At 42.9% G+C, this 17,859-nt stretch overlaps 2 protein-coding genes across 6 annotated transcripts in view; one reads left to right on the top strand and one right to left on the bottom strand.

Annotated features, from left to right (window-relative positions):
• Nucleotides 1–9,811, top strand: part of PRSS38 (serine protease 38) — a 32,035-nt gene extending 22,224 nt beyond the window's left edge. The window contains exons 4-5 of the mRNA XM_002688511.6: nucleotides 8,858–8,997; nucleotides 9,470–9,811. Of these exons, the coding sequence (XP_002688557.2) occupies nucleotides 8,858–8,997; nucleotides 9,470–9,724 (395 nt within the window). The 3' untranslated portion in view covers nucleotides 9,725–9,811. The remainder of the gene's footprint in view (nucleotides 1–8,857; nucleotides 8,998–9,469) is intronic.
• The window catches only part of LOC104969038 (uncharacterized), a 77,213-nt gene that overhangs the window by 11,730 nt on the left and 47,624 nt on the right, over nucleotides 1–17,859 (bottom strand). For 2 of the 5 annotated variants that reach the window (XR_009495394.1, XR_009495395.1), the window contains exon 5: nucleotides 11,119–16,192. The gene's annotated coding sequence lies outside the window, so the exon portion shown is untranslated. Of the gene's footprint in view, nucleotides 1–60; nucleotides 4,731–9,805; nucleotides 16,193–17,859 lie in introns of those variants that run through there. The other 3 variants (XR_009495396.1, XR_009495397.1, XR_009495393.1) reach the window with 3 other exon arrangements.

Here is a 17,859-nt window from a genome sequence, read left to right as displayed (position 1 = left end):
ACAGAGCAAAGGATGTATATGTAGGAGAGTATGGAAAATTGAATTCATTAATGCAATTCATTTCCCTTCAATTTATACTTTATTGTTAAGCAGATAAACACTTAACATAGTACAACTCCATTCAGATCAGTTCAGTTGCTCAGTCGTGTCCAACTCTTTGCAACCCCATGAATCGTAGCACGCCAGGCCTCCCTGTCCATCACCAACTCCTGGAGTTCACCCAGACTCAAGTCCATCGAGTCAGTGATGCCATCCAGCCATCTCATCCTCTGTTGTTCCCTTCTCCTCCTGCCCCCAATCCCTCCCAGCATCAGAATCTTTTCCAATGAGCCAACTCTTCACATGATGTGGCCAAAGTATTGGAGTTTCAGCTTTAGCATCAGTCCTTCCAAAGAACACCCAGGACTGATCTCCTTTAGAATGGACTGGTTGGATCTCCTAGCAGTCCAAGGGACTCTCAAGAGTCTTCTCCAACACCACAGTTCAAAAGCATCAATTCTTTGGTGCTCAGCTTTCTTCACAGTCCAACTCTCATATCCATACATGACTACTGGAAAAACCATAGCCTTGACGAGACAGACCTTTGTTGGCAAAGTAATGTCTCTGCTTTTGAATATGCTATCTAGGTTGGTCATAACTTTCCTTCCAAGGAGTAAGCATCTTTTAATTTCATGGCTGCAATCACCATCTGCAGTGATTTTGGAGCCCCCAAAAATAAAGTCTGACACTGTTTCCACTGTTTCCCCATCTATTTCCCATGAAGTGATGGGACCAGATGCCATGATCTTAGTTTTCTGAATGGTGAGCTTTAAGCCAACTTTTTCATTCTCCTCTTTCACTTTCATCAAGAGGCTCTTTAATTCCTCTTCATTTTCTGCCATAAGGGTGGTGGCATCTGCATATCTGAGATTGTTGATATTTCTCCCGGCAATCTTGATTCCAGCTTGTGCTTCTTCCAGCCCAGCGTTTCTCATGATGTACTCTGCGTAGAAGTTAAATAAGCAGGGTGACAGTATACAGCCTTGACATACTCCTTTTCCTATTTGGAACCAGTCTGTTGTTCCATGTCCAGTTCTAACTGTTGCTTCCTGACCTGCATATAAGTTTCTCAAGAGGCAGGTCAGGTGGTCTGGTATTCCCATCTCTTTCAGAATTTTCTACAGTTTATTGTGGTCCACACAGTCAAAGGCTTTGGCATAGTCAATAAAGCAGAAATAGATGTTTTTCTGGAACTCTCTTGCTTTTGCGATGATGCAGCGGATGTTGGCAATTTGATCTCTGGTAACTCTGCCTTTTCTAAAACCAGCTTGAATATCTGGAAGTTCACGGTTCATGTATTGCTGAAGCCTGGCTTGGAGAATTTTGAGTATTACTTTACTAGCATGTGAGATGAGTGCAATTGTGCGGTAGTTTGAGCATATTTCTTAGTTATTTCCCTCTTATATTCCACACCAGCAAATTCCTGAACATTACCCAAGAAAGATGTCTCCGACACTCAGCTCATAAGACCACACTGTTTCCACTTACTCAGCTCATCACTGAATATTCTTCAGAGAGCTTCTCTGATCATTTTTCTAACTTTTAAAATTATTTGTTTCTATATAAAACATTCTTGAGACTATCAAATCAATACATTTAACATTTTTATCACCTCAAAAAGCTCTCTTACTGCTTTGCAGCCAAGCTCTTTCTTCTAGGGTAGCTTTTGTTGTGATTTCTGTGATTTACCCATTAGTTTTATGTTTTTGGACTTTATATATAAATGGAATACTCTTTTACTTAATATAGTCTGTAAGAATTATTCGTGTTTTGCTTGTATCTTCAGTTCCTTTTTATTTTGAGGAATATTCAGTTCAGTTCAGTCACTCAGTCATGTCCAACTATTTGCAACCCTGTGGACTACAGCATGCCAGGCTTCCGTGTCCTTCACCATCTCCCAGAGCTTGCTCAAACTCGTGTCCATTTAGTCAGAGATACCATCCAACCATCTTGTCCTCTGTCATCCCCTTCTACTCCTGCCTTCAATCTTTCCCAGCATCAGGGTCTTTTCCAAAGAGTCAGTTCTTCCCATCAGGTGGCCAAAGTATTGGAAAGTATTACAGCTTCAGCATCAGTCCTTCCAATGAATATTCAGGATTGATTTCCTTTAGGATTGACTGGTTTGATCTCCTTGCAATCCAAGGGATTCTCAAGAGTCTTCTCCAACATCACAGTTCAAAAGCATCAATTCTTTAGCGCTTAGCTTTCTTTATAGTCCAACTCTCACATCCATACATGACTACTGGAAAAACCATAGCTTTGACTAGACGGACCTTTGTCAGCAAAGTAATGTTCCTGTTTTTAATATAGTATGTTTGTCATAGTTTTTCTTCCAAGGAGCAAGCATCTTTTAATTTCATGGCTGCAGTCACCATCTGCAGTGATTTTGGAGCCCAAGAAGATAAAGTCAGTCATTATTTCCATTGTTTCCTCATCTATTTGCCATGAAGTGATGGGACTGGATGCCATGATCGTAGTTCTTTGAATGTTTAGTTTTAAGCCAACTTTTTCACTCTCTTCTTTCACTTTCATGAAGAGGCTCTTTATCTCCTTTTTGCTTTCTGCCATGAGGGTGGTGTCATCTGAATATCTAAAGTTAATTATATCTCTACTGGAAATCTTGATTCCAGCTTGTGTGTAATCCAGCCTGGCATTTTGCATGATGTACTCTGCATATAAGTTAAATAAGCAGGATGACAATATATAGCCTTGACATACTCTTTTCCAATTTGGAACCAGTCTGTTGTTCCATGTCCAGTTCTAACTATTGCTTCTTGACCTGCATACAAATTTCTCAGGAGGCAAGTAAGGTGGTCTGGTATTCCCATCTCTGTAAGAATTTTCCAGTTTATTGTGATTCACAGTAAAAAGCTTTTGCTAGTCAATGAAGCAGATATTTTTCTGGAATTCTCTTGCTTTTTCAATGATCCAATGAATCTTGGCAATTTGATCTCTGGTTCCTCTGCCTTTTCTAAAACCAGCTTGAACATCTGGAAGTTCACATACTGTTGAAGCCTAGCTTCAAGAATTTGAGCATTACTTCACTAGTGTGTGATCAGATCAGATCAGTCACTCAGTCATGTCCAACTCTTTGTGACCCCATGAATCGCAGCACTCCAGGCCTCCCTGTCCATCACCAACTCCCGGAGTTCACTGAGACTCACGTCCATCGAGTCAGTGATGCCATCCAGCCATCTCATCCTGGGTTGTTCCCTTCTCCTCTTGCCCCCAATCTCTCCCAGCATCAGAGTCTTTTCCAGTGAGTCAACTCTTCACATGAGGTGGCCAAAGTACTGGAGTTTCAGCTTTAGCATCATTCCTTCCAAAGAAATCCCAGGGCTGATCTCCTTCAGAATGGACTGGTTGGATCTCCTTGCAGTCCAAGGGACTCTCAAGAGTCTTCTCCATCACTACAGTTCAAAAGCATCAATTCTTCGGCACTCAGCCTTCTTTACAGTCCAACTCTCACATCCATACATGACCAGAGGAAAAACCACAGCCTTGACTAGACGAACCTTTGTTGGCAAAGTAATGTCTCTGCTTTTGAATATGAGATGAGTGCAATTGCGTGGTAGTTTGAGCATTCTTTGGCACTGCTTTTCTTTGGGATTGGAATGAAAACTGACCTTTTCCAGTCCTGTGGCCACTGCTGAGTTTTCCAAATTTGCTGGCATATTGAGTGCAGCACTTTCACAACATCATCTTTTAGGACTGAAATAGCTCAACTGGAATTCCATCACCTCCACTAGCTTTGTTCATAGTGATGCTTCCTAAGGCCCACTTGACTTCACATTCCAGGATGTCTGGCTCTAGGTGAGTGATCACACCATCATGGTTATCTGGGTCATGAAGATCTTTTTTGTATAGTTCTTCTGTGTATTCTTGCCACCTCTTCTTAATATCTTCTGATTCTGTTAGGTCTATAACATTTCTGTCCTTTATTGTGCCCATCTTTGCATGAAATGTTCCCTTGGTATCTCTAATTTTCTTGAAGAGAGCTCTCGTCTTCCCATTCTATTGTTTTTCTCTTTCTTTGCATTGATCACTGAGAAGGCTTTCTTATCTCTCCTTGCTATTCTTTGGAATTCTGTATTCAAATGGGTATATCTTTCCTTTTCTCCTTTGCCTTTAGCTTCTCTTCTTTTCTCAACTGTTTGTAAGGCCTCCTCAGACAACCATTTTGGCTTTTTTGCCTTTTCCTCGGTTTGATCACCACCTCCTGTATAAATTTACAAACCCCTGTCCATAGTTCTTCAGGCATTCTGTCTATCAGATCTAATCCCTTGAATCTACTTGTCATTTCCCCTGTATAATTGTAAAGCATTTGATTTAGTTCATACCTGAATGGCTTAGTGGTTTTCCCTACTTTCTTCAATTTCGCCTGAAATTTGCAATAAGGAGTTCATGATCTGAGCCACAGTTAGCTCCTGGTCTTGTTTTTGCTGACTGTATATAGCTTCTCTATCTTCGGCTGCAAAGGATGTAATCCATCTGATTTTGGTATTGACCATCTGGTGATATCCATGTGTATAGTCATCCCTTGTGTTGTTGGAAGAGGGTTTTTGCTGTGACCAGCATGTTCTCTTGGCAATACTCTGTTAGCCTTTGCTCTGCTTGATTTTGTTCTCCAAGGTCAAATTTGGCTGTTACTCCAAATTTACCTTGACTTCCTACTTTTGCATTCCAGTTCCCTATGATGAAAAGGAAATCTTTTTAAAATTTTATTATTTTATTGAAGATTAATTGCTTTACAGAATTCTGCTGTTTTCTGTCAAACCTCAACATGAATCAGCCATAGGTATACATATATCCTCTCCCTTTTGAACCTCCCTCCTATCTCCCTCCCCATCTCACCCCTTTTGTTGTTAGTTCTAGGAGGTCTTGTAGGTCATCATAGAACCGTTCAACTTCACCTTCCTTGGCATTAGTGGCTGGGGCATAGACTTCGATTACTGTGATATTGAATGGGTTGCCTTGGAGACAAACAGAGACCATTCTGTCGTTTTTGAGATTGCACCCAAGAACTGCATTTTGGACTCTTTTGTTGACTATGAGGGCTACTCCATTTCTTCTAAGGGATTCTTACTCACAGTAATAGATATAATGGTCATCTGAATTAAATTCACTCATTCCAGTCCATTTTATTTCACTGATTCCTAAAAATGTCAGTGTTCACTCTTGCCATCTCCTGTTTTACCACTTCCAACTTACCTTGATTCATGGACCTAACATTCCGGGTTCCTATGCAATATTGTTCTTTACAGCATCAGACTTTACTTCCCTCACCAGTCATATCTACAGCTGGGCACTGTTTTCACTTTGGCTCAGCCTCTTCATTCTTTCTGGAGCTATTTGTCCACTGTTTTCCAGTAGCATATTGGGCACCTTATCGACCTGGGGAGTTCATTTTCAGTGTCATATCTTTTTGCCTTTTCATCACATAAATACCAAAGTTTATTTGTCTATTCTTCTGTTGACTGACATTTGTGTTGTTTCAATTTTGGGGTTTGTGAATAAAACTCTTATGAACATTCTTTTACAACTGTCTGTATGCACATGTGCTCTCATTGCTCTTGGGTGCTTACATGACAGTGAGATTACTTATTCATGTAGTTTTGAGAAACTGCAAAGGATTTTCCAAAGTGTGTGTACAATTTGACACTCTCTTCAGCACGACTATGAGCTACAGGTCTGTTTGTTGGACTACAAGTCTTTATTTTACCTTCATTTTTACAGATAATTTCCCTAGATATAGACTTCTGGGTAGACAGTTTTCTAGTTTAATTTTGTTTTGCAATAGTCTGATTCATTGTCTTCTGACTTGCATAGTTTTTAATGAAAAACTTGTAACTCTTATCCTTGATCCTCTGTGTTAAATATTTCCCACTCTCACTGCCTTAGGATTTTCCTTGACTTCATTTTGCAGCCATTTGACTGTGATCGTTCCTCCTTCCTCCCTTTTCTTTTGCTGCACTATATGGCCAGCGGGATCCTAGTTTCCTAACCAAGGATCGAACCCATGCCCCCTGCGGTGGAGGTGTCTTAACCACTGGACCATCAGGGAATTCCACTGACTATGATGTTTGCTTGTTTTATTCTGGTGTGGGGTTCTCTGAAATTCTTGAATCTGTGATTATTATAGTCTTTAATCTTGGAAAATTCTTGTCCTTTATATCTCCACATATTTCTTATGCCCTACACTCTCTTCTTCTGGGACTAATTCCACATATGTTACACTGCTATTTTCCTACATCTCTTAAGGTTTTGCTTTATTCTCCACTCTTTTTCTTTTGTATTTTAGCATGGATAATAGCTATTGACCTATCTTCACATTTGCTGATTCTTTCCTCATTTTTGTCCAGTCTGCTGAAACACCTGTTGAAGAAATTTTAAAATTTCTGATAGAGTGTATTTCTGGCATTCCCAATTGATTGTTTTTTAATAGTTTCCATATCTCTGCTTTAAAATTCTTCATTTTTTTCATGCTTGATTACTTCTTAACTTCTTTAACGTATTAATCATAGCTACTTTAAAGTTCCTTTCAGATACTTTCAATGTTTCAATCATCTCTGGGTCTGATTCTGTTCAATGTTACATCTCTTGACAGTGGGTCCAGTGTTTTATTTCCCCTCCCCCCATACCTGTGTGTGTATGTGTGTGCGTGTATCTTTTCATTTTTGGTTGAATGCCAGATATTAAAGAAGAACACTTAAGACTAAAGTCTCTGTACCCCAAAACAGGCATTCCTCTTCTGCTAAACCGTTAGGATGAGGAAGGTCTGATTCAGGCTAGTGAGAACTTGAACTGGGTTGTGGCTTCTGCTGTTGGTCTTGGTATCTGGGATTTTCCAGGGATGTGGGACTGTTCTGCTCTTCCTCCAGAATAGTGCACCTGTACCAGGCCCTGAGGACAGGAGTATGTGGTGCCTCCCACCACACACTACTGGTAGGAGGCCTTTGCTCCATATGTGAGAGGTAAGCAAAATGTGTTCTTTCAGGTCCCCAGTGGTAGGTGGTAATCTTCTGAACACCTACACTGAGATGTTCTCTCTGTGGTCCCTTGCTCTGCCCCAAGTATATTGCATGAGCTGCTAGTGAAGGCCTAGGAGAAAGACCTACCAGTGAGTGCAGTCCTCCTCTTGTCTGATTTCTCAGCATTCTGAACTGGCATCCTGGCCCACAATTGAATAGCTCATTGAAATTATAGCTAGCTGACTTCTCCCTTCCACTTTGTGTTGCACCTCTTCCTCTGTACTGTGATAATCATTTTCAGAGCTCATCATTCTGGATCTCTGTCCACCTGGTTCCACTTGGGCCTTGGCGTCTGTGTAAACATGACTGGGATGTTTTCTTCTACCTCTACAGTGTCTTTATTCAATGTCTCAGGTGCTCCACAAGGCTTTTCACTCTTAACTGGTTACAACTCAGCCTTCTAGACCCGTGTGAGCTCTGGGAACTATGAAGTCTCATCTGGCTACTCTGCCCTTCCTGTGGAATTGTATACTGTGTATCCATGGCTCAGCATCCAATGGCAGACTGCAGGCACTAAGGCCTCCTGTGCTCCCCCAGGGGTCTTTCGCTCTGGCGTACCCTGATTCTGGCATCCACCTTTGCAGACTCCAGCTGCCTGTGCGCCTCTTCATGTTACAGCCTGGAATGTGCTCCAAGAAGGACGATGAGGCCCTTACAGACCTTACCTCATCTGTTCTGTTTTCTCAGGGGCCACAGCTGTGCCCTGCCTCATGTTGAATGGGAAATAATTGCCTCCTAGGTAAATATGTTTACTGCTAGCTGATGGTAGAGGCAAGTTCACTCCCAGTTACCCCAATGTGGGCACAGCGAAAGGCCTCAGATAGAGTTTTAGCTGGCTTAGTAGTTAAAAGTATTTTCCAACTGTATTTTACTACATTGCTTCTCCAGGATCACCAACCTTGAGTTTTTTTATTACTTCTATTAACCATCTAATTCTTCCATGGCTTCTCTCCTGATACTGCCTTGCCAGTGCACTCAATAGAAACCACAAACACTGCTGACATTCTGCTTCCCATCATCTTCCTTTGAGGTACACATTTGTTTACTCTAAAACTAATTCCCCTCTGGCACAGACTACACTATCCCCAAATAGATGCCCCCCCCCCCCAATACCCACTCAGACCTGTCTTTAACCTGTGAGAATGACCCCTTTCTAGGCAGAACAGGATCACTTATGCATTGGTCAGGCAAGTACAGGTTTCCTAGGACCAATTACCATATCCATTGGCATAGACAAGGACACATGGAATAACAACCCACAAAACTTACTTCTCTGGTGACTCAGATGGTAAAGCGTCTGTCTACAATGTGAGAGACCTGGGTTCGATCCCTGGGTTGGGAAGATTCCCTGGAGAAGGAAATAGCAACCCACTCCAGTACTCTTGCCTTGAAAATCCCATGGATGGAGGAGCTTGGGGCAGGCTACTATCCATGGGGTCGCAAAGAGTCGGGCATGACTGAGCGACTTCACTTCACTTCTTGCACACATTGTCATCCATTCACTCTCAGCTGATGGAGCTGTTTGCACTTGAGCTGCGACAATGGGGATGTAATGGGATGAACCAAGTCTTGGCTCTTACATCTCTCTCAGGAAGTGTCACGTGGCACATATTTAAATTCTACTGACAAAGCCTGGGTCTCCATTGCAGAGAAGGGAGCCACATGGAGGGTGGGAGCAAGAGAAGGAGTTCTGGTGTGAGCCCACTAAGCCTTGGGGGAGCTCCAGTGTGGGCCCTGGGGAAAAGGAGTGAGAAGACCGTTCACTGGGCCTGCACTGCTTTTGACAGGCGACACTTCAAACAAGCTGCAAGAGGTACAGCTGCCTCTGGTCCCATTCCACCTGTGCCGACTGCTCTATGGACAAACAGACATCCTGCCGGACATGCTGTGTGCTGGAAACTTCAAGGACATGAAGACTGCATGTGAGGTGTGACCCACTGTGGAAATGGGAGGCTAAGCCCAGGGATTTCAGATGTTCTATATGCTTTAAGCCAGGAGCACTTCTGCTGGGTGGGTCAATGGTCCCCAACAGCCTTGTTCCTATGGGGCTCAGAAGTACCTCTCCATGCAGCCATGGGTTGAGCGGGAGACCACAGGGTGGCTTATGTGCAAATGCAGCGCAGGCCTCAGTCAGGCCCTGTGAACCCCAGTGCTGGCCAGAGCAGCCCAGGGCTCCACGTTTTCCCAGGGGCCATGCTGACTGTCATCCCACAGCACCTACCCTCTACTTGCGGGACAGTGTAGTGAACACTGCTTGCCTGCAGCAGGGCCTTCCCATTGACAAGGTGGGGCTGCATGAGTGGCGGGAGCCTGGGTCTATCCCACAGTGTTGGCATTGGGCCGCCCGCATGCAGGAGGCCCCAAACTCCCAGTTCACAAGAAACTCCTCTTTTTTCCAGGGTGATTCTGGGGGCCCACTTGTCTGTGAATTCGACCGCACCTGGGTGCAAATTGGAGTAGTGAGCTGGGGGCAGGGTTGCGCATACCCTATGTATCCAACAGTTTTTGCCCGAGTCTCCTTTTTCTCAAAATGGATTCATCATCACATAGAAAACACACCCCTACCTCTTCAGCCACTCCCTGCCCTCTCCTCTACTCTGGGGGCCATCATCAGTGTCCTTATGACCTCATTGGCTGCCCCGTCAATGCTGTAAGAACCAAAACCCTCACCCAGCTTCCTCGCGGCTGCATGCCTCCATCCCTGCCCAGCTCCAGCCCCTCAAGCTCTCACCCACCTGAGCAAACTGAGGGCCATCAGCCAAGCTCACATGCAAGGTCAGGGAGGAGACTGACGAGGGCCACGCCCAGGAAGGCAGAGGCTGGTCTCATCACAGAAGGGTGGCGGTTCATGGGAGGGCAGAGTACATTTGTTGAGTGCTCCAGGCACCTAAGATTTGAGAAGATATTAAATGTTTACAAAGCAAGTGTCCCAGAAATCCTATATTTATCTTTCGACACAGAGTACAGCCTCCCTTTCACATGCAGAGTATGTTCATCACCCTGCCCTGTCAGAATGATGGGCAGAAGGGTGAGAGAAGGATAAACCAAACTACAGCATGTCTAGAAAGGACAACCATGTAAACACTGGTGTCTGGATATAGAATCCAGGGTGTGACCAAAGCTGGGGCAGAGGGAAAGTCATCATCTTAAAAACAGACCTATCAATATCAGAGTATTAAATACTTAAACATCTAATTTGGAAAATGGAAAACATGAGCTGAGAGTAGGCACACAAAGGAAACTTAAAAAGGTAAAAGCAGAAATCAAAAGCCAAACAACAGAAAAAGCCAAACAACAGAAAACACTAAAATTAACATTTTAGAAATACCAATTTTAACAAAAAACCAAAAAGTAGGAAAGGACATCATGAATTTAATTAAGATATGATGTGAAACTAAAAATACACAAAATAAGAAATGACAAGGGGGATATATCCACTGAACATAAAAAATTTAAGAAATCCTAGGAGATATTATACAACTCTATGTAAATAAAGTCAAATGAAAGGTATCACTTTTTAGGAAATAACTAATTTACTGAAACTGATCCCAGTACAGACAGAAGGCTAGAGGTCAAATTCCAAAGAAGAAATGGGGAAATTTAAGAAAAAAAAAAACTCTATCCTAGTGAAAGGCCTTAGCTGAGATGGCTTCCTTGGGAATCACATCAGGCCTTTAACCACAGTATTGTCCCAGTGCTGCCCATTCTGTTCTAGACACAGACAAAGGAGGAGAGTGTTGTGAAGACAAAAACTAATCACACACAAAAAACTAAGACAATCCAACCTATCAATTAACAAAAATCCTGATGAAATATTAACAGAATTCAACATTATTTTTTAAGTAATTCATTATAATCATGTAGGAATTATTCCAGTAATGCAAAGATAATTATTAGAAAACCCATAGATATAATTCACAATATTATTGCTTTTCTAAGGAGAATATAATTAATGAAAAAGTGTTTAACACATTCAAAATCCATTTCCAACTTTTAAAAAAGGAACCGATGGATAATAAGATATATAGTGTATTAGTCGCTCAGTCGTGTCTAACTCTTTGTGCCCCCATGGACTGTAGCCCAACAGGCTTCTATGTCCATGGAATTTTCCAGGCAAGAATACTGGAGTAGGTCGCCATTTCCTACTCCAAGGATTCATCCTGACCCAGGGATTGAACACAGGTCTCCTGCATTACAAGCAGATTGTTTAGTGTCTGAGCCACCAGGGAAGTTCAGTAAGATATACATATATATATATATATACACATCAGCCTAAAAGCTAGCACTTTCCTTAGTGAGGGAATGAGTGCCTTTATGCTGAAATTAGGGTCACAGAAAGGTTGTTCCTTTATCCCTTGCTCCTTAATACCATATTGGAAGATTGACCACCACAGCCACACTAGAGAATCATCCAGGGAAATGGAAAAGAGCCTTTTAATCTATCTCCTATTTTACTTAGAAGGACTTCCCTGGTGGTCCAGTGGTTAAGACTCTGTTCTTTCAATGCAGGGGGCGGGAGTTCAGTCTCTGGTGGGGAACAAAGATTCCACATGCCATGCAGCAAAAATAAATACATTTTAAAAAAATAAATAAAAATTAAAAATGATATAAAACTGAATTTATTTAAAAAGAAGACTTAGAGGATATCTGGAACACCCAAGAGAAAACTATGAAACTACCACAAATGGAAAGCTCAGTAAGGTCATTAGATAAAACATAACAAAATCAGTCTATATTCCCATTTTAAGATACATGATGAAAGACAAAACACCAATTATAATAGCAATGAAAGAGATAAGATAACTATGACCTTAACAAAAAACGTGAAAATTCATATGAGGAAATCCTTAAAATATTCCTTGGGGGGGCGGGGAATAAAAACCAAAATATCATACACAAAAATAAAAAGTAGATTTAGATGAATGATAAGATATCCTAGATTCTTGAACAGACAACTCAAAATGTGTTTTTCTTTTCTGGAGTTAGATAAATTGATTTCAAAGTTTATAGCAAAACACAGATAGGTGAGAAACCCAGGAATAAAACTAAATTCAAGTCATGGTCAGGACTAAGCCAGCAGAAATTAAACTATCCCCCAAAGATGCTCAGATATGCAGATGACACCACCCTTACAGCAGAAAATGAAGAGGAACTAAAAAGCCTGTTGATGAAAGTGGAAGAGGAGAGTGAAAAAGTTGGCTTAAAGCTCAACATTCAGAAAACTAAGATCATGGCATCTGGTCCCATTACTTCATGGGAAATAGATGGGGAAACAGTGGAAACAGTGTCAGACTTTATTTTTTGGGGCTCCAAAATCACTGCAGATGGTGACTGCAGCCATGAAATTAAAAGACGCTTACTCCTTGGAAGGAAAGTTATGACCAACCTAGATAGCATATTCAAAAGAGAGACATTACTTTGCCAACAAAGGCTTGTCTAGTCAAGGCTATGGTTTTTCCAGTAGTCATGTATGGATGTGAGAGTTGGACTGTGAAGAAAGCTGAGCACCGAAGAACGATGCTTTTGAACTGTGGTGATGGAGAAGACTCTTGAGAGTCCCTTGGACTGCAAGGAGATCCAACCAGTCCATTCTAAAGGAGATCAGCCCTGGGTGTTCTTTGGAAGGACTGATGCTAAAGCTGAAACTCCAGTACTTTGGCCACCTCATGTGAAGAGTTGACTCATTGGAAAAGACCCTGATGCTAGGAGGGATTGGGGGCAGGAGGAGAAGGGGATGACAGAGGATGAGATGGCTAGATGGCATCACCAACTCAATGGACGTGAGTTTGAGTGAACTCCAGGAGTTGGTGATGGACAGGGAGGCCTGGCGTGCTGCAATTCATGGGGTCGCAAAGAGTCAGACACGACTGAGCGACTGAACTGAACTGAAAAGATGCTACAATAATAATATTCCATACACTTGACAATTTGTGTCTGTGCATACACACAGTGGATAAAACACTCAGAATTGAGCCCAAATATATGCTGCTGCAGTCCATGGGGTCACAAAGAGCTGGACACGACTTGGTGACTAAACAACAATAACATTGTTGGAAAATCAGTGTATGGGAAATGTGTCACTTTAAATCACTGAAGATGTTTAAATTTTCAAAAGTGCGATTTGACATGGTCATATAAAGTTGGTCTTAGCAACAGTATACACCCTGACCAAGTAGACTTTTTTCCCAGCAATTTTGGAAGGGCTGATGTATTGCTGATTCTGCTGGTGATGCCAGTTGTCTCACTGTATCTCACTGTACACACTGTTCATTGAACCCAGGGTAGGTAAGGCACAAGCTAAGAGGCAGGAAGAGGACTCAAGGAGCCACAGAACTGTAGACAGATTTATTCTCTCCTGGCTGATGCAGCCGTCATAACAGTATGCACACTATATTCTCTCCTGTTGTGGCTGATCCAACAGCCAGCCGTGAGACAGCAGTAAGGTGCCGCCACTTTCTAAGTGAAGCTCATATATCCCTACAACACAAAGTAGCTCACAACCAAGTTAGCACCTCCTTACGCGCATGCGCGGCACTAAAAATCATCTCAGCTGTTACATAGTCAATATTTACAAAACATGGGGTGAGAGAGCCTGAATATACCAATTTGCTGTCTCCCCCTCAGGGTCTCTTGCTTCACATTCAGTGCCCAGTCCATCTTCTGTGATACTCCCTTGCAGAGTAACACTGACCCTTGGGTTTATATCTTGCAACAGCAGTAGCTACAACAACAAACAGTTGCATCCCCAAGACATAGCAAAACCCAACGCCAGGTATCACCTGGAACTCGTGTTGCAGCTCTTGCCCTCACGGGGCTAGAAGAGCCACCCACCACATGCGCAGTGCCTTTATCTTCCACGGCCAAGTCCAGTCCACTGTCTGTCTATGTGAGACTTCAGGAACGCCTCCACAGGGACAACTCTGCCTCTGTGGGGCTTTTATATTAAGGACCCGCAAAATCGCCCACAGGCACTGGGCCCACCCCTTCAAGGAGGGGATCTTTGTGGCAATCACAGCCCACCCACATGATTCCAAATGCTTTCACACTGTTCTAAATCTGCAAGAGAATCAGAATTAGTACCGCATCTTAGAACACAGCCTTTACAGTGTACTGTTCTACTAAACCTACATCCCAGGACACAGCCGTTACAGTACTCTAAACCTACATCCCAGGACACAGCCTTTACACTATGCCTTCACACAAATCAGCCCATATTTGCATCCGCATAACCCATTTGGGACCCCTGCCAGCTCAGGCCCACTTCAGGGTCTTTACATTTTCAAAATGGCATCTTGCAAGCCATCCCTCTACTTCTCTCAGTAAGGACCCACAAAACCCCCGACAGGTGCCGGGCCCACCCCTGTGTCCCAGAGTCACAAAAGCCAAGCTGCCAAGGTTCCTCTGGCTCTTGTCAAAACTGCTTACCCAAGTGGACCAACTCTGCCTGAGTATATGGTTTAACTGTCGTGAACTCAGTCACCCTGGGGGCCCCTTGAGGATGCCTCCCCCAGGCCACATGAGGTGCTCATGCTTCACTTTCTGCTGTACATGAATGGGCCTCACTGCCAAGTGGGAACCCACAGTCTCATTAACTTTCATCATCAGTGTCACTTACCGCCTCGCTGTCAGAGATGCTGGATTCATCAGAGCCACAGGGTTCTTGCTCTAACGCCAATATACATTGCTCTAGTCCTGCCGAGCATCTCCACACATCGCGCACCAGCACAGCATCACTGAGAGCACTGTCCATATTCGCCTTCAGGGCGGTCAGGAAAATCCACCCCACAGTGCCAGGCAGTCTGTGCAGCCTTGTTTGGCAAATGGGAACTCACCGCCTGTAACACCTTTTCAATGCTGTCCAGTGAACTGTCCACCACCTCCCAGTCTTCCACCAGATCCCAGGCTGAGAGAATCGCAGCCACATGGTACCACACGCTATATGGTGGCCACTGGCTCCCCTACCTGCTGGGTATCCTGCCCACTACACCAATTATATTGCTGATCATCCAGTTTGCACTGTTCACTGAACCTAGGGTAGGCAAGGCGCTAGCTAAGAGGCAGGAAGAAGAGTCGAGGAACCATAGGAACTGCAGGCATGTTTATTCTCTCCTGGCTGACGCAGCAGCCATCGCAGTATATGTGCTATATTCTCTCCTCTTGTGGCTGATCCAGCAGACACAGCCGTGAGGCAGCAATAAAGTGCCGCCACTTTCTAAGTGAGGCTCATATATCCCTACAACACCAAGTAGCTCGTGATCTAGTGAGCACCTCCTGACGCGCATGTGCAGTGCTACAAATGATCTCAGCTATTACATAGTCATTATTTACAAAACGTGGGGCAAGAGAGCCTGAACACTCCATCTTGACCAGTTTGCTGTCTTCACACAGCTGAACACCAGAATTCTTTAGTACAAAACATACCCGTATTCATTCCAGGTACCAGTCACAAAGTATTTGTTGGGCACTGCTGTGAACCAAGCACTGTCAGGGCCTTGGAGTGACAAGAGGCACCAAAGCAATTAGTCTCTGCTGTCATTGGCCTTGTGTTTTGGCATGAAGCTGAGACAAAGCTGCACTCAGGGCCAGAGTGATGCATTCCCATCATTACGATCTGTAACACGAGTATTTTAACAGCAATAGGTTAAGATAAACTCTTAACTTCATTTGATATCTTTCCCTGTGTCTCCTTCATTCTCATCCGGGGCCACTGGGGATTCAGCTAAGGATGTATTCTTATTTACATTGTATACATCCTTCTGTAAAGAGGTAAGTAATTGCTAGCCATCTGGGTACAGCAATGCTGCCAGGAATACTCAGGCCCTGTATGTAGGACACAAGCTAGTCTGCAAGTGAGAGTTAAGTTTTCACTACACAGGTCAAGATGGAAGCTCTACCCTGTCAGGAATAGAGTTAATAACACAGCATGTGCAGTAGTAAACATACCAAACATCTTCTGTTGGAATGGAAATTGATGAAATACAACTTACTCAAGTCTCTGTGTCAATCAGGCAGAAAGCTTACATGGTAAAGTGGCCAATGGAAGCTGAGTGCTTCATGCATCCAAGCTGATCTTCATGCCTCAGTTCCTCTTCCTAATCTGCCTTAGCAAAGTTTTCTGGTTCCTGGTGAAACAGCACACATGATGGCTGCAGATGCAACCAAACTGCCTGGAAAAGTAAGTGCTCCAATGACACAACTCCCGCACACATATATCTGCATCAGAGACCACCACTCAGGAGAACAAAGTGGCAACTTAAACTGCATTTTGAGTTGCTCTTATGGAGGCCTTAATAGCAGATTAATTTGTACATTTCTCAGTATTATTGATTGAACTAAAATTCAAATAATGACAGCAGGGAGTAACCCAGTCAAACAATAACCAAGAAAAAAAGAAGCCAAAACTGCAAATCACACACACACAAAAGTTCTTAGAGACAAAACTTGTCTTACTATATCCAAATGAAAACAAAACTCATGTCAAAATCATGAAGGAAATAAGGGTAACAGTTATGAGAACCAATTGACAAAGAATGAAAATAGCAACAGAAAAGATGAAGCAGTTTATGAGAACCAGGACACTCTAATAACCAACTGAAGAAGCAGAAGTGAAGGTGACAATGCGTAGGGAAAGGGCCAGCAGGGTGGGCACAGCGGGCTGTTTTGATGAATTTGTTGACCTTGGGTAAGTCCCACGTTCTTATGCTGTGAGTACAAGTTCATCAACACAGTTAATGTGAGAGAATTTGTTTTTCAGGCATGATCTCAATAATATTTACAGAGAATCAAACAGAACATACATCTAGAAGTTTCAACCAGTGTTTAAAAATGGCTTTAGGGAGCTCCATACTACCAGCAAGATGGTGGAGTAGAAGGATGTGCGCTCATCTTCTCCTGCAAGAACACTAAAATTGCAACTAGCTGCTAAAAGCTTTAATTGGATTAAAGATTTACTGAGCATAGTTCTGCCCTCCAGAGTAAGACCCAGTTTTCCCCACAGCCAGTCCCTCCCATCTGGAAGCTTGCACAAGCCTCTTATCCTCATCAATCAGAGGGAAGACAGAATGAAAACCACATTTACAGAAAACTAACCCAAATGATCACATGGATCACAGCCTTGTGTAAGGCTATGAGCCATGCCGTGTAGGGCCACCCAAGACAGATGGGTCATGGCGAAGAGTTCTAACAAAATGTGGTTCATTGGAGAAGGGAATGGAAAACCACTTTAGTATTCTTGCCTTGAGAATGCCATGAACTGTATGAAAAGGCAAAAAGATATGACACTGAAATATGAACCTCCCAAGGTCAGTAGGTTATGCTACTAGAGAAGAGCAGAGAAATAGCTCCAGAAGGAATGAAGAGGCTGAGCCAAAGCAGAAATGATGCCCAGATGTGTCTAGTGGTGAAAGTAAAGTCCAATGCTGTAAAGAAGAATATTGCATAGGAACCTGAAATGGTATGTCCATGAATCAAGGTAAATTGAAAGTCGTCAAACAGGGGATGGTAAGAGTGAACATCGACATTTTAGGAATCAGTGAACTAAAATAAGACAGGAATGGGTGAATTTAATTAAGATGACCATTTCTTTAAGGGATTCTTGCCCACAGTAGTAGATAATTATATAGATATTAGTAGATAACTGTATCTATTACTGTGGGCAAGAATCCCTTAAATGGAATAGCCCTCATAGTCAACAAGAGTCCAAAATGTAGTACTTGGGTGCAATCTCAAAAACAACAGAATGATCTCGGTTTGTTTCCAAGGCAAACCATTCAATATCACAGTAATCCAA

The sequence above is a fragment of the Bos taurus genome, chromosome 7 (genome assembly GCF_002263795.3).
Source record: "Bos taurus isolate L1 Dominette 01449 registration number 42190680 breed Hereford chromosome 7, ARS-UCD2.0, whole genome shotgun sequence".
In the NCBI taxonomy this organism is placed as follows: Eukaryota; Metazoa; Chordata; class Mammalia; order Artiodactyla; family Bovidae; genus Bos; species Bos taurus.
This window is presented reverse-complemented; position numbering and strand designations above follow the sequence as displayed.